The following is a 12158-nucleotide window of genomic DNA, read 5'->3' on the forward strand; positions in this document are numbered from 1 at the left end:
GGTGTTTTCCTACCTGTGTTTGCTGTACTGTGCTGTGCTTAGTCACTCAGTCATGTCCGACTCTTTTCAACCCTGTGGACTGTAGCCCACCAGGCTCCTTTGTCCATGGAGATTCTCCAGGCCAGAATACTGGAGTGGATAACCTTTCCCTTCTCCAGGGGATCTTCCCAACTCTGGGGTCGAACCCAGGCCTCTCACACTGCAGGCAGACTCTTCACCATCTGAACGACCAGGGAAGCCCAAGAATACTGGAGTGGGTAGCCTATCCCTTCTCCAGGGGATCTTCCCAACCCAGGGGTCAAACCCAGGTCTTCCACATTGCAGGCAGATTCTTCACCATCTGAACGACCAGGGAAGCCCATGAATACTGGAGTGGGTAGCCTACCCCTTCTCCGGGGGATCTTCCTGACCCGGAAGTTGAACCAGGGTCTGCTGCATTGCAGGCAGATTCTTTACTAGCTGAGTTACCAGGGCAGCCCCTACCTATGTTTAGTAGTTAGATATTTTCATGCAAGTAACAACTCTCTTCAAGTATTTAGAGCAATTTGTTGAGTGATGGTTGCCACAGGCAAAGGATTTGAGAGAAGCACTCACTAAGGTCACATCAAGTGCTTATCTATGTGCTGAGAAAATTGTTTATTTCACAATATTATAAAGATTTTATTAATATTTAGACAACAGATCAGTATAATCAAAAGATTGAGAGGCACCACTTCAGTTAAATGCTCAACACGGTCTTTGATTATGAAATACCTCCTTGTTCTTTCTTCTGTTACCCTGATAAATTTGAAAATTTACCTTTCATAGTCCGTCAATATATTTATTGAATATCTACTATGGGCAAGATACAGAGCCATGCACCATGGGAGATTTTGTCAGGCACTAGGCTATTTCTACCCTAGAAACTTATAATCCAGCTGAGATCATAAAATACGTTTTCCTAAATTAGCAACTAAGAACACAAAGAAGTAAATAATAAATGTCAAAAGAATATTACAGATAACATGTATTATAAGAAAGTTAGGAGCCTGCTCCTTTCTGCTCCAGTAGTTCATTACACATACCCTTATTAGAGCAATTATCACATTGTAATTATTCACTGGCTGTGAGTAATTTACCTGCCTGTCTCCTCCATTAGATCATCAGCCCCTTGAGGGCAAGGATTCAGTTTTATTCATCATTGTATCTTCAATGTTTACCACATTTTTTGGTGTATAATAAATACTTAACATCAAATAAATATTGATGAATGAATGAATAAATGTAGGTCACAAGAGGCAGGCACTTCTTTTGTGGCCAGGGTTGCAAAGAGTCGGATACGACCAGGTGACTAACACTCCACGCGGGTTGGTTCATCTCTGGAGTTAGATTGTGGGGTCTGAATTGCAGCACTACCTTTGAAATGTTCTATGAGCCTGAAAACTTCACTTGATTTCTCTACAATTCATTTGTTCATTGGTAAAATTGTGGTAATAGAAACTTTTTTTATCAGCTAATTTTACTATGGAGTATATCACCCCCAAAACTAATGGCTTGAACAGCAGTCATTCATTTAGTTCAGTGTTGTGTGGGTCAGTAATTTGGGTTATGTTAGTTCTTCCGTCTCGGCTGAGTTCAGCCACACAGCTAAGCTGGGTCATCAGGTCAGCTGGGAATGGCTCCATCCATGTGGTATCTCATCAGCCATGGGCTAACCTGGGCTTTTGCACATGGCAGCTGTCAGGGTTCAGAGAGGGAGATTTGAAATATACAGGGTCTCTAAATGGTACAGATGAACCTATTTGCCAGGCAAGAATAGAGATGCAGATGTAGAGAACGGACTTGTTGATGCTGGGGGAAATGGGAGGGTGGGACGAACTGGGAGAGTAGCATTGACACATACTTACTATCATGAGTGAAATAGATAGCTAGTGGAAAGTTGCCATATCACAGGGAATTCAGCTAGGTGCTCCGTGATGACCTAGAAGGGTGGGATGGGGGCTGGTGAGAGGGAGACTCAAGAGGGACGCGATACATCTATACATATGGCTGACTCACTTTGCTATACAGCAGAAACTAACACAACACTGTAAAGCAATTATTCTCCAATTATATATATATATATAAATACATGGCTTCTTGAGGCTCAGATATGGAGCTGGCACAAAGTCATTCCTGGCAGATTGTATTGGTTGAAGCAAGTCACAGGTCCAGCTCATATTCAAACGGTGGGGAAATAAACTCCACTCTTGATGGGAAGATCAGCCAAGCCACATTCTTATGGGGTGTTTATAAAGGGAAGAATGGAGATTGGGGCCAATCTTACAATCTACCATACTGTCCTAGGATTAGCAAGAGAATCTAAAGGATTCAGACTAGACTAGTGCCCACTACACAAGTAATAAGTTCAATGTGTGTATTTGTGCTTGGCCACTAAGTCGTGTCCGACTCTTTGCACCCCTTTGGATTCTAGCCTGCCAGGCTCCTCTGTCCATGGAATTTCCCAGGCAAGAATACGGGAGTGGGTTGCCATTTCCTTCTCCAGGGGATCTTCTTGACTCAGGGATCAAACCTGCATGTCCTGCATTGGCAGGCAGATTCTTTACCACTGAGCCACCAGGGAAGCCCCTAATAAGCTCAGTAAGTATTAGCTATTATTATTCCGCTTGAGGTTGCCAAGAAAAGTTCCGCCTCAGACAGAAACCTGAGTTTAATTTTGAGAACTAGGCAGAATTTCTGTATGTAGAGAACCAACAGCTTCCCAGGTGGACATGGGCTCAGTCCCTGGGTCAGGAAGATCCCCGGGAGAAAGAAATGGCCACCCACTCCAGTATTCTTGCCTGCAGAATCCCATGGACAGAGGAGCCTGGCAGGCTTCAGTCCATAGGATCACAAAGAGTCAAACACGACTGAAGCAACTTAGTATGCAAGGTCTCTTTTAAGGACACAACCTAAGTATGGGCACTATGGTTGAAAGCAGGTCGTGTTCAGAACAGCTAGCAGACTTCTCAGCAGTCCTAGAACTAGATTCTGGATCTCAGGATGCTGGCCAAGGAGCTGGGTTTGACCGTGGGGCCATAGTAAACCATTGGCTTTTGACTAAGTGCTAGTCCATAGCACTATTTTTTGTCTTTTATTGTTATTTCGGTTTTTGTTTTTCAATAAGCTTCTTGATGCTGATGGTTTTGTGACATCTCTGGCCACATCTACCAGAGATTTAAAACAGAATAATAGAAACCTACGAGTTTTGTCTGGGTTTTCCCACTCCTTGACTTTGGGGAATCAAGAGGTCCTTCCCTCCTCAGTTTTATTATACAATGGAATAGTATCTCTACTTGTCTTCCCATGGTGGCAGTCTGAAAGGTCAGGTCACAGGAAGTAGTATTTATTAACCAAAAGATACACCAGAGAGGCCAGATTTTGGTGTTTAAAAAATTGGAAGATGGCTCATACACATCTTAAGCAAAAAAGTCAAGGAGAGAAAGTTTCAATGTGGATGTCCCCTCCTGTTAGGCAGCAAAATACTTCTTGATCTGCTCTGAAGAGAAACTTGAGTTCACCCAGTGAGGTGAAATCACCCTGAGCAACAGGAACCACAGAGTCACCTGGGTCCCTGCTACCGTAAAGGCTGACCAGCCTGCACAGTGCTGGTGGTAGCTCTCGTTAGACTGCTCAGTGCCAGCAGTCTCAGCATCTTTCCACTGTACATAGTTTAAATGCAGATTCACTGATGAATAAATTTGATAATTCTGTTGAAGTATGAAGACTGCTTGAATTAGATGACTACACGATCATATTTAATTTTTTTTGTAAGACAATTCTGGCTCCTCTTAAGCCATGTGGAATCCATCCCGCTGAGTGCTCTTGACTAGTCACGTCCTTCCTGCCATTTTAAAAACAATAGTGGCAGAGATGCAAGCTGCTGGTAGTGCTCAGCAGGACAGATCAAACACACAGATGCAATTTCTGTACGTTGAACAGTGAAGTAGGATAAAATTCAAATACTTACAATCGCTTAGTAGCTAGCATCTGATTGCTGCAAATTGAATCTCTCATAACGGGATTTATTGTAAATAGTGTCATATCATTTGTGAGTTCTGCAATAATTTCAGTCAAAGCCAGGGCAAGATATTGGATGTGTGTAATGTACACGATAGAAACACTAGTTTACATACAGATTGTGAACGGATTTTATTATTATCAATATTCTTTTTTTTAATTGCTTACAAAAGAGCCATAATTGTAATTTTTCTCTGAATTTAAAACATTCTCAAATAGTGTAACTTCAAAATCCAGAAGAAAGCAGCCTAACCACTTCAACAGCTGTTTAAGAATTGCAATCTCTAACCACCCCTTTCCCTTCTACCCAAGTTGTTAAATAAGCATTGAAATTATAGGTAGTTAAAATTTTTGAAATGTTACTTTTCTATTGTTTGGAAATGACAGAAGTCCTAGTAATCATAATTAGTGATCAATATATCCCACCAGTAAATATGTATACATATATGTAGAAATTCAAAATTAAGATACTGCAAGGTCTAGAAAACATACCTTAATTTCTAATTCCCTTATGATAAAATGGAAAGCTGGCAATAATTTAAGTGATCAATACTCTTAATTTGCCTTTGGGTTTAGTTCCAAATATGTCATTGGAAGCTCATAAAAGATCAACATCAAAAGCATACCATAAAAATTGTACTTTTAGTATTTGAGAGTTGGGTGACACTTCACACACTTGATAACTTTAACTGCTAATGAAACAGAACCCCAAAAAGGCACTATATTACAGTTACACAGTCTTCCTATTCAAGATCTACTAAATAAGAGAAATTAAAAAAATAATAGTAAGGCCAGAAGATTTGGATAATCTGTTCTTTCCTTTCCCTGCTCTAAAAAAAAAAAAATCCTTTTCTATTATCTTATCATGTATTGGGGCTTTTTTATTATAAATATGACTGAGAACACAGCATCTCAGCAAGATTGAATAAAGCAGTCTTGCTCTCAAATAACCTAGGATATTGATAAAGAAAGACCATTGTGAGGGATAAACGCTTGGGTTGGATCCTGCCTAGTCTATTTAAGAGTAAATATCCCATATGCATATTAATGTTGATCATTGTAAGTGGGAAACTCCTGATTTCTGAACCAAAGAATTTTCAGGTTTTCCCCTCCCTTAAGCAGGTGTCTTTCATCTTTTACCAATCAAAGGGGAAGGTTAAAAGGCAGGATTTCAGTGGTACCCTGATGTGTATTTTAATATGTTTACTAATCAGAGCACATATCAGTTAGAATGAATCATGTTCATATATTTAATAGCCAGCAAAACTCAATTTAACTCAGATCCAGCTTTCTTCCATGTTCATTTTCTTCAAGGGCATACCTACCTTCCTTTTCCTGCTTCTTCTTTTTTTTCCCCTTTCTTTCTTGGACACCTCCAGCCCCCATTGACAACCAAAATGCAGGGCTATAAATGTAAGGGCGCAATACATCATGAGATAAGTCTAAGAGAACACGTCCTCTACCAAAATGCACATGAATCTTTGGTACAGCTGAAATTCCAGAGTCATGCTGGGGTTCATTTTGCATGCTAAGCAGGGTCAAAAATGTGAGCTCTCTGAGATCGACCTTATATATCAGATGAGCTCCAAAGTTTAAAGGTTACATTTGTGAAATTGCAGATGGCTCTCCTAGCACTTGATTCTAGCTCCTGCAAATCAAAGACTCCTAATTGAAAGGCAAATCTGACAATAGGATAATTTTCCAATTAAAAAAATAAAGTGACTTTTGAACCCTTCCTGCTGAAGAGCTGACAGAGAGGTTCCGAGATGGTTGTATAACCCGACAAAATGATGGAGAAAATATGTTTTCCAACAAGATCATAAAGCTTGAATAATGCAGGGAAGCAAATGTAAAGCGAAGAGCTGTCCTCTATTCTGTCTACTTCCCCCACCCCCGCTGTACACTCAGCCACTCAGTTCTTAGGCAAGGACTCCTGACTTCCAAGTCAGACCCAAACCCCAAACACCAAGATACTATAAAGTGGCATCTTGGCAGACTTTGAGATGAGACGGTTTCTGCATTTCCCAGTGTAGGGGGGTGGGGTGGGGGGGCAGAGTGAAAGGGAAAAGCAGGAATGTAGATAAATCTGGAAACAAACAGCACATCTACAGACACAAAAAGTTTGCATATTGCACAGAGCGCTTGAAGATCATAAATCTATGCATGAGAAAGATGTAGTGGAAATTTTGGGGGGGATTAGAGTTTATTTTTGTCATCTCTGTGAGACAGCTACTCATTCATCCAGATCACAGCTAAGAAAAAAGCTGGTCACAGAAATTAGCAGTTTCAGCTCAGCAGCGAAGTCGCCAGCCTGTGAAGGCAGAGAGAAATTGACTAATTAGCAATGCGCACTAAAACTTGACGGTTCTTTATAGAGAGAGAGAAGAGAGAGGGAGAGAGAGGGAGCCGGAGGGAGGGGGGGCTCGCTTTTTCCCCTTCTTTCTTCCAAAGATGTTTGAAATCGCAGTCATTTACGCTCGACAATTTTTACAATAGCCTTGAGCCATAATTTTGCGAGTCTCTCCAGCATCCATCCCCCTGTATGGTCTCTCTCTACTGGCCAAGCACGACCGTTTCTCTCCCCAACCGTGGATTTCCTATTACTCTCGTTACGACTCACTGAGCCCCAGGCCCAAGGATAATGATGTGTTGTTTCTTGGTAGCATAATTTGTCACACGTACATTTTTTCTTCTTCTTCTCTTGCAGAAAGCTCTGCTCCCTCTCTCACTCTCCCTCTCTCTCCCTCTCTCTCTCCCTCTCTCTTTCTCTCTTTTCTCCCTCTCCTACATTTTCTTGCTGTTGCTAATTCATGGTGATCAAATGATGTACGACAAAATAAATTGTAAAGAGTGACTGCCTGGAGTTGGGAACCAGAAGGTGTTTCCCACCCCCCTCCCAAGGAGAGAGCAAACCTTTAAAAAGGAAGGACAATTGATTTTTGGGGGGGAGCTTAAGTGAGCCTTGACTTTGCAGCTGGTTGAAAGCAGGTAAGTTTCTGGCCTTGTGTCTGCCTTGTGTGTATTTTGTTCTGTCTTTTGGGTTGTTGGCGAGGGGGAGGGCCGGGGAGGGAGTCTTTCAGAGGGGTGGGGGGGATGGCTGTGTGGCAAACGCTCATAAAGAATAAAACTCCAATTGCAAGAAATAAGCAGATGAGGGGGAAAGGCAAAGGAGGAGAGCAAGAAGGAAGGGGAACAGGAAAAGATGTGGCGGTGGGGGGCGGGGGGGAGACAACGAAGCGGGGACAGCGAGAGGGAGGTATGACCGGGTCCACTTCAAGGGAGAGACTCTGGGAGGTGTTTCGGAGAGCCTGCGCTTTGGGGGGGCGCATCGTTGGTGGGGGGCGGGTGCTGCTGGGGGAGGGAGCTCGCGGGAGGTTAGGGTCCACCTGGAACGGGATGATAAAGTGAGTGGAGAGCAGCCCAGTCCGGTGGAAATAGGAAGCCGGCGATCCAGGACTGGCACCAGGCAGGGCAGAGTGAGCCGCAGTGGAAGGGGCCGGTCCGGCGGGATCCCTCGGAGCCGGGCGGCGGCGGCGGCGGCGGCGGCGGGTCTCCCGGGCGCGCGGGCGGGATGTGGGCAGAGAGGAGCCCTTTCTGCTCAGCCCTAGAAGGTGCAATTACAGGTTAAGGACCCGGCGTATCGACTTCGCCTCGCCTCCCTCACCTCCTGCCCTCCTCCGCCGAGATGCGGGCAGCTCAGACTTTTTACAGAAGTAGTTCCAGGGCCGGGTTGGCGGGGGTGGGGCGGGGAGTGGGGGTGCTCGAGTGGGGGGCCGCCGGGGGCTGCACCCAGGGACTCAGAAGGAAGCGGCGGCTTCGGGCGGCGATGCTGGGTGGGAGGCAGAGACCCCGCCCCCCCCCACCATCGGACAGCCCCCACCCCTCCCCCAACACCTGCCCGTACACTTGAACTTCTCGTAGTTCCAGGAGTTAAAGCCACTGCGCCTCGTGCCCGGGAGGGAGAACCGTCCACGCGAATCCCACCGGGCCTGCGGGCTCTGGCTCTTAATCCATCCCAGTGGTCCCACTTCCTCCCTCCTCATCTTCCTCGGGGCCGCCCAGGCGGAGAAAGGGAGACACACGCCCGAACTTGCGCGCTTAAAAATGCCAGGGGGGTTGGGGGGATCTCGGGGGTGGGGGGCTGAAGGGATTCTCCTGCCAGGTTTAAAGGCGTCTCTGAAAAATTAGCAAAACTGAGTGGTGACGGGGAAAGCCAACAGTTTGCGAAAGCAGAGAAGCAGGCAGGGCCGGGGTGAGGGAAATGAGCTAGAATTGATAAGGACAGCTCCCGCCTCTGCCGAGTCCACTGAGCTGGTCCTCACCGCGCTCCGCTGCACTTTCCCGGGAGAAGAAAGGGCTTTATCTGCTCCCGCAGACGATTAGCCCGGGAGTTTCTCGGGGCAGCGCGGATAATCGAAGGGGTTCCCAGCGTTTGGAGGGCTAAGGATCACCCCCCCTTCCCGCACGCTTGTCGGGCCCCCTTGCCCACCCACCCACCCCCAAAACTGGACCAACTGCGAAACGCAAAGCTGCGGGCGCCGAGGTGACCTGGAAGCTCCGTCGACGGTCGCCTCTGCGCTTTTGGGGGGGGCCCCCGGGCTCCCCACGCCCCGGCCTCTTCCCGCCCCGGCCCGGCATGGACACGAGCCCACGAGGTGTCTCGGCCTCAGCCGCCACTTTGCCGTCGCTGCTGCCATCGCTGTCGCCGCCGAGAGCCGAGCCCGGGTGGTTTTAGGAAAAGTGAGGGACCAAGTGTGGGGGTCGCGGAGAGAAGAGGAGCGGGGAGAGGAGCGGGCGCCCGGACCCCCAGACAGGGCCCCGGGGGGCGGGGGGTGGCGCTCACGGATCCAGCACCTTCAGACCTGCCTCCTAGGGTCGGGTCCGTCCGGAGACCTGAGCTGAGCACTGACCGTGGTTCTTCTCCCTCCCCTCCCCTCCATACCCTGCCCCACCCCGACCACACCCCACCCCCCTCCACCACCCTGCTCACCTCCCTCCCATCCCCCACCCCTGTCTGCCAGGTCGGAGGCGGGTTTAAAGCCAGGTGCGCCGAGGCAGCTCGCCATGTCCAGATCCGGGGACCGGACCTCCACCTTCGACCCCAGCCACAGCGACAACCTGCTGCACGGCCTCAACCTGCTGTGGAGGAAGCAGCTGTTTTGCGACGTGACCCTGACGGCCCAGGGCCAGCAGTTCCACTGCCACAAGGCCGTGCTGGCCTCCTGCTCGCAGTATTTCCGATCGCTCTTCTCCAGTCACCCCCCTCTCGGGGGAGGGGTCGGCGGCCAGGACGGCCTGGGGGCCCCCAAGGACCCACCGCAGCAGCCGCCGCAGCAGCAGCCGCCGCCGCCGCCAGCGCAGGAGGAGCCCGGCACTCCATCCTCCTCCCCCGACGACAAGCTGCTGACCAGTCCCCGGGCCATCAACAACCTGGTTCTCCAGGGCTGCTCGTCCATCGGGCTGCGCCTGGTGCTGGAGTACCTCTACACGGCCAACGTGACCCTCTCCCTGGACACGGTGGAGGAGGTGCTGTCGGTCAGCAAGATTTTGCACATCCCCCAGGTCACCAAGCTCTGTGTGCAGTTCCTCAACGACCAGATCTCGGTGCAGAACTACAAGCAGGTGTGCAAGATCGCCGCGCTGCACGGCCTGGAGGAGACCAAGAAGCTGGCCAACAAGTACCTGGTGGAGGATGTGCTGCTGCTCAACTTCGAGGAGATGCGCGCCCTGCTGGATTCGCTGCCGCCCCCCGTGGAGTCGGAGCTGGCGCTCTTCCAGATGTCCGTGCTCTGGCTGGAGCATGACCGCGAGACCCGCATGCAGTACGCGCCCGACCTCATGAAGCGCCTCCGCTTCGCGCTCATCCCGGCCCCCGAGCTGGTGGAGCGGGTCCAGTCGGTGGATTTCATGCGCACCGACCCGGTCTGCCAGAAGCTGCTGCTGGACGCCATGAACTACCACCTGATGCCCTTCAGGCAGCACTGCAGGCAGAGCCTGGCCAGCAGGTACGAGACAACAAAGGTGGGGGGAGGGTGGGGGGAGGGTGGGGGGTGGGGGAAGCCCGAGAGGCCGGAGGGAGGGGAGAGGGCAGAGGAGAGGGGAGAGGGGTGTGCTGAACAGGAGGTTCCTGCAGGCTGAAAACAACCGAAAACAAACAATTCAGACTGTGAGGGGGAAAGTTGATTTCAGAGTCCCTGAAAGGTCAACGGGAAACTGGCCTCCGTGCATCCCCGACTGCCAGAAAGTCCACGTTCTCAGTATCTGCAGAGAGGAAAATGGGCTCCTGAGCTGAAATTGACAGGCAGGTGGGACCAAATGTCCGGGCCATTGGAAGTACAGCTTGAGAAGTCTTCCTACTCAGTCCTCCTCTACCTCTCAAAATAGGCTTGGCTTAAGGAAAGGTTCCTGTGATGAGAAGTACCCCCGCCCACTCCACCCCTTCCCTGCTTCGGGCGAGCAGAAGTGCCAGGGGACAACTCCAGAAGACAAGCTTTTCATTCATGCCAACAACTCAAGTTATTTGTTTGTTTGTTTGTTTGTTTGAGGTTTGCTCCCGTTGGAGGTTAGAGTTCTAAAAGGCTTTGTCTTTTAGGGTCGCTGTTGGAAATTCTGGCATCACCCACACAAACTTTTCTGACTTGTATGTAAAAAAGAAGACCTTATCCTTTTCACTTTTAAAGGAGAGCCGAGCAAGAGATTTCCAGGAGGCAGAGTGAATCCTGCCTAGTAGTTCCCATGTCAAAGGGGAGCACAGTTGAAAACTGAGAAGAGGAGTAGTTAATCTAGCTGCAGTTAGGTCTGTGCGCCTGCTCTAAAGTCACAAAGGAGTTGGAGAATTGTTGTTGTTGCTATTTGGAATGTGTCCCACGTGTGTATTGAAAGTGGGATTTCCTGTCCAAGGGGAGAGAGAAAAACAATGCCTTTTTAAAATGCTGCTGAGATTTAAAAAAAAAAAAAGACTGTAAGAATTGACAATCCTGTTTTATTTGCTCCAATTTTAAAACCCTTTTTAATGAGCCCTCGCAGAGGGTTGCTTTTTCTTTTTAGAAAAGAAGCAGTGTCTTCTTCTCAGTTTCTGAGGATAAAACATCATGAGTCCAGATGCCAAGTATCCCAGTCTTATCCACTAAGTGCTGTGTTAGAAAGTACATGGTTTAAGAATCCATCATGGCCTTTTCCCACTCAGAAGGATGTCTGGAAGATGGGGTCCACTTTCTGCACCCTTATGGAATTAAAGGTTTATTTTTTCCATCATGATGTTTCTACCAGACCTGGGTAACTGAAGTTTAGGAAACTGGAAGATATTCTCTACTGTTGTTTAGGGAGCACTGGTGGTCATGTGAGGCCCACGGGAGGCATGGGAAATCTTGAACTTAGAAATCTTGTAAGTTGCTTTTTCTAATGTTGGTAAGAAATGAATTAATAACTTGTAGTGTCAGAAAATAACACAAGAAAGACAATAACACAAGCAAGAATCCAAACTCTTGTGCTTGAATAGTGAATACAGAAGTCCAAATGACAACTAGGACTTGAAATGTATTTTTATTTTGTAAGAGTTCCCATTTGTCTAAAGATCAAGTTGGTAAATTTAATGTGACGGGCAAATGTCATCACACCAAGGAACATTGGTGATCAATATTCTGTTATTTTAACTTTTATGACTTTTGAACCACTTACAGGTATACTTAATTTAGCATATATCTTACATATTAAGTTATAGTCCTGAACACACATGTATTCATATGTTTTAAAATGTACTATCTAGTGTAAATTCAGAAACCCAGAAGGAAAATAAGATTTAACTTGTCCTAAGCGTAACTGGAGGAAAAAATGAGAATTATACATTTGATCCAATAAATAAGCCTAAAGTCCTCAATGCACTTTTACCTGATAAATACGTCCTAGGTTTCAGTGTTAGAAGAGTTGACTTTCAAAATGAAAAATCCATTTCTCACCTTAGTCTGGATTCAGCACGCCAGCTGGGGCCTTCTGGCTCTGTCGTGGTGGATGGCTGAGATACCAGGCTGCCTGGCTCCGTGACCACACAGTCCAGCTTCACTGGGCCATATCATTTGAAGGATATGTAGTGCCGTCTGACCACTGAATGCTTACAAGTGTCA

The 12158-nt window shown here is 47.6% G+C and overlaps 1 protein-coding gene and 1 long non-coding RNA gene across 3 annotated transcripts in view; one reads left to right on the plus strand and one right to left on the minus strand.

Annotated features, from left to right (window-relative positions):
* Nucleotides 1-4151: 4151 nt before the first annotated feature.
* On the minus strand, nt 4152-9808 carry LOC113882857. The gene is made up of 3 exons (XR_003508453.1): nt 9721-9808; nt 7425-7642; nt 4152-6349 (listed from the first exon to the last, which is right to left on the minus strand). It is a non-coding gene; the product is annotated as an uncharacterized LOC113882857 (long non-coding RNA).
* KLHL14 (kelch like family member 14) overlaps nt 6681-12158 on the plus strand; it is a 114586-nt gene continuing 109108 nt past the window's right edge. Inside the window, exons 1-2 of one of the 2 annotated variants that reach the window (XM_027526015.1) lie at nt 6681-7026; nt 9060-10043. In XM_027526015.1, coding sequence (XP_027381816.1) covers nt 9103-10043 — 941 coding nt within the window. In that variant the 5' untranslated portion in view covers nt 6681-7026; nt 9060-9102. Of the gene's footprint in view, nt 7027-8554; nt 8779-9059; nt 10044-12158 lie in introns of those variants that run through there. The other variant, XM_027526016.1, reaches the window with a different exon arrangement.

Source organism: Bos indicus x Bos taurus, chromosome 24 (assembly GCF_003369695.1).
Source record: "Bos indicus x Bos taurus breed Angus x Brahman F1 hybrid chromosome 24, Bos_hybrid_MaternalHap_v2.0, whole genome shotgun sequence".
Lineage (NCBI taxonomy): Eukaryota > Metazoa > Chordata > Mammalia > Artiodactyla > Bovidae > Bos > Bos indicus x Bos taurus.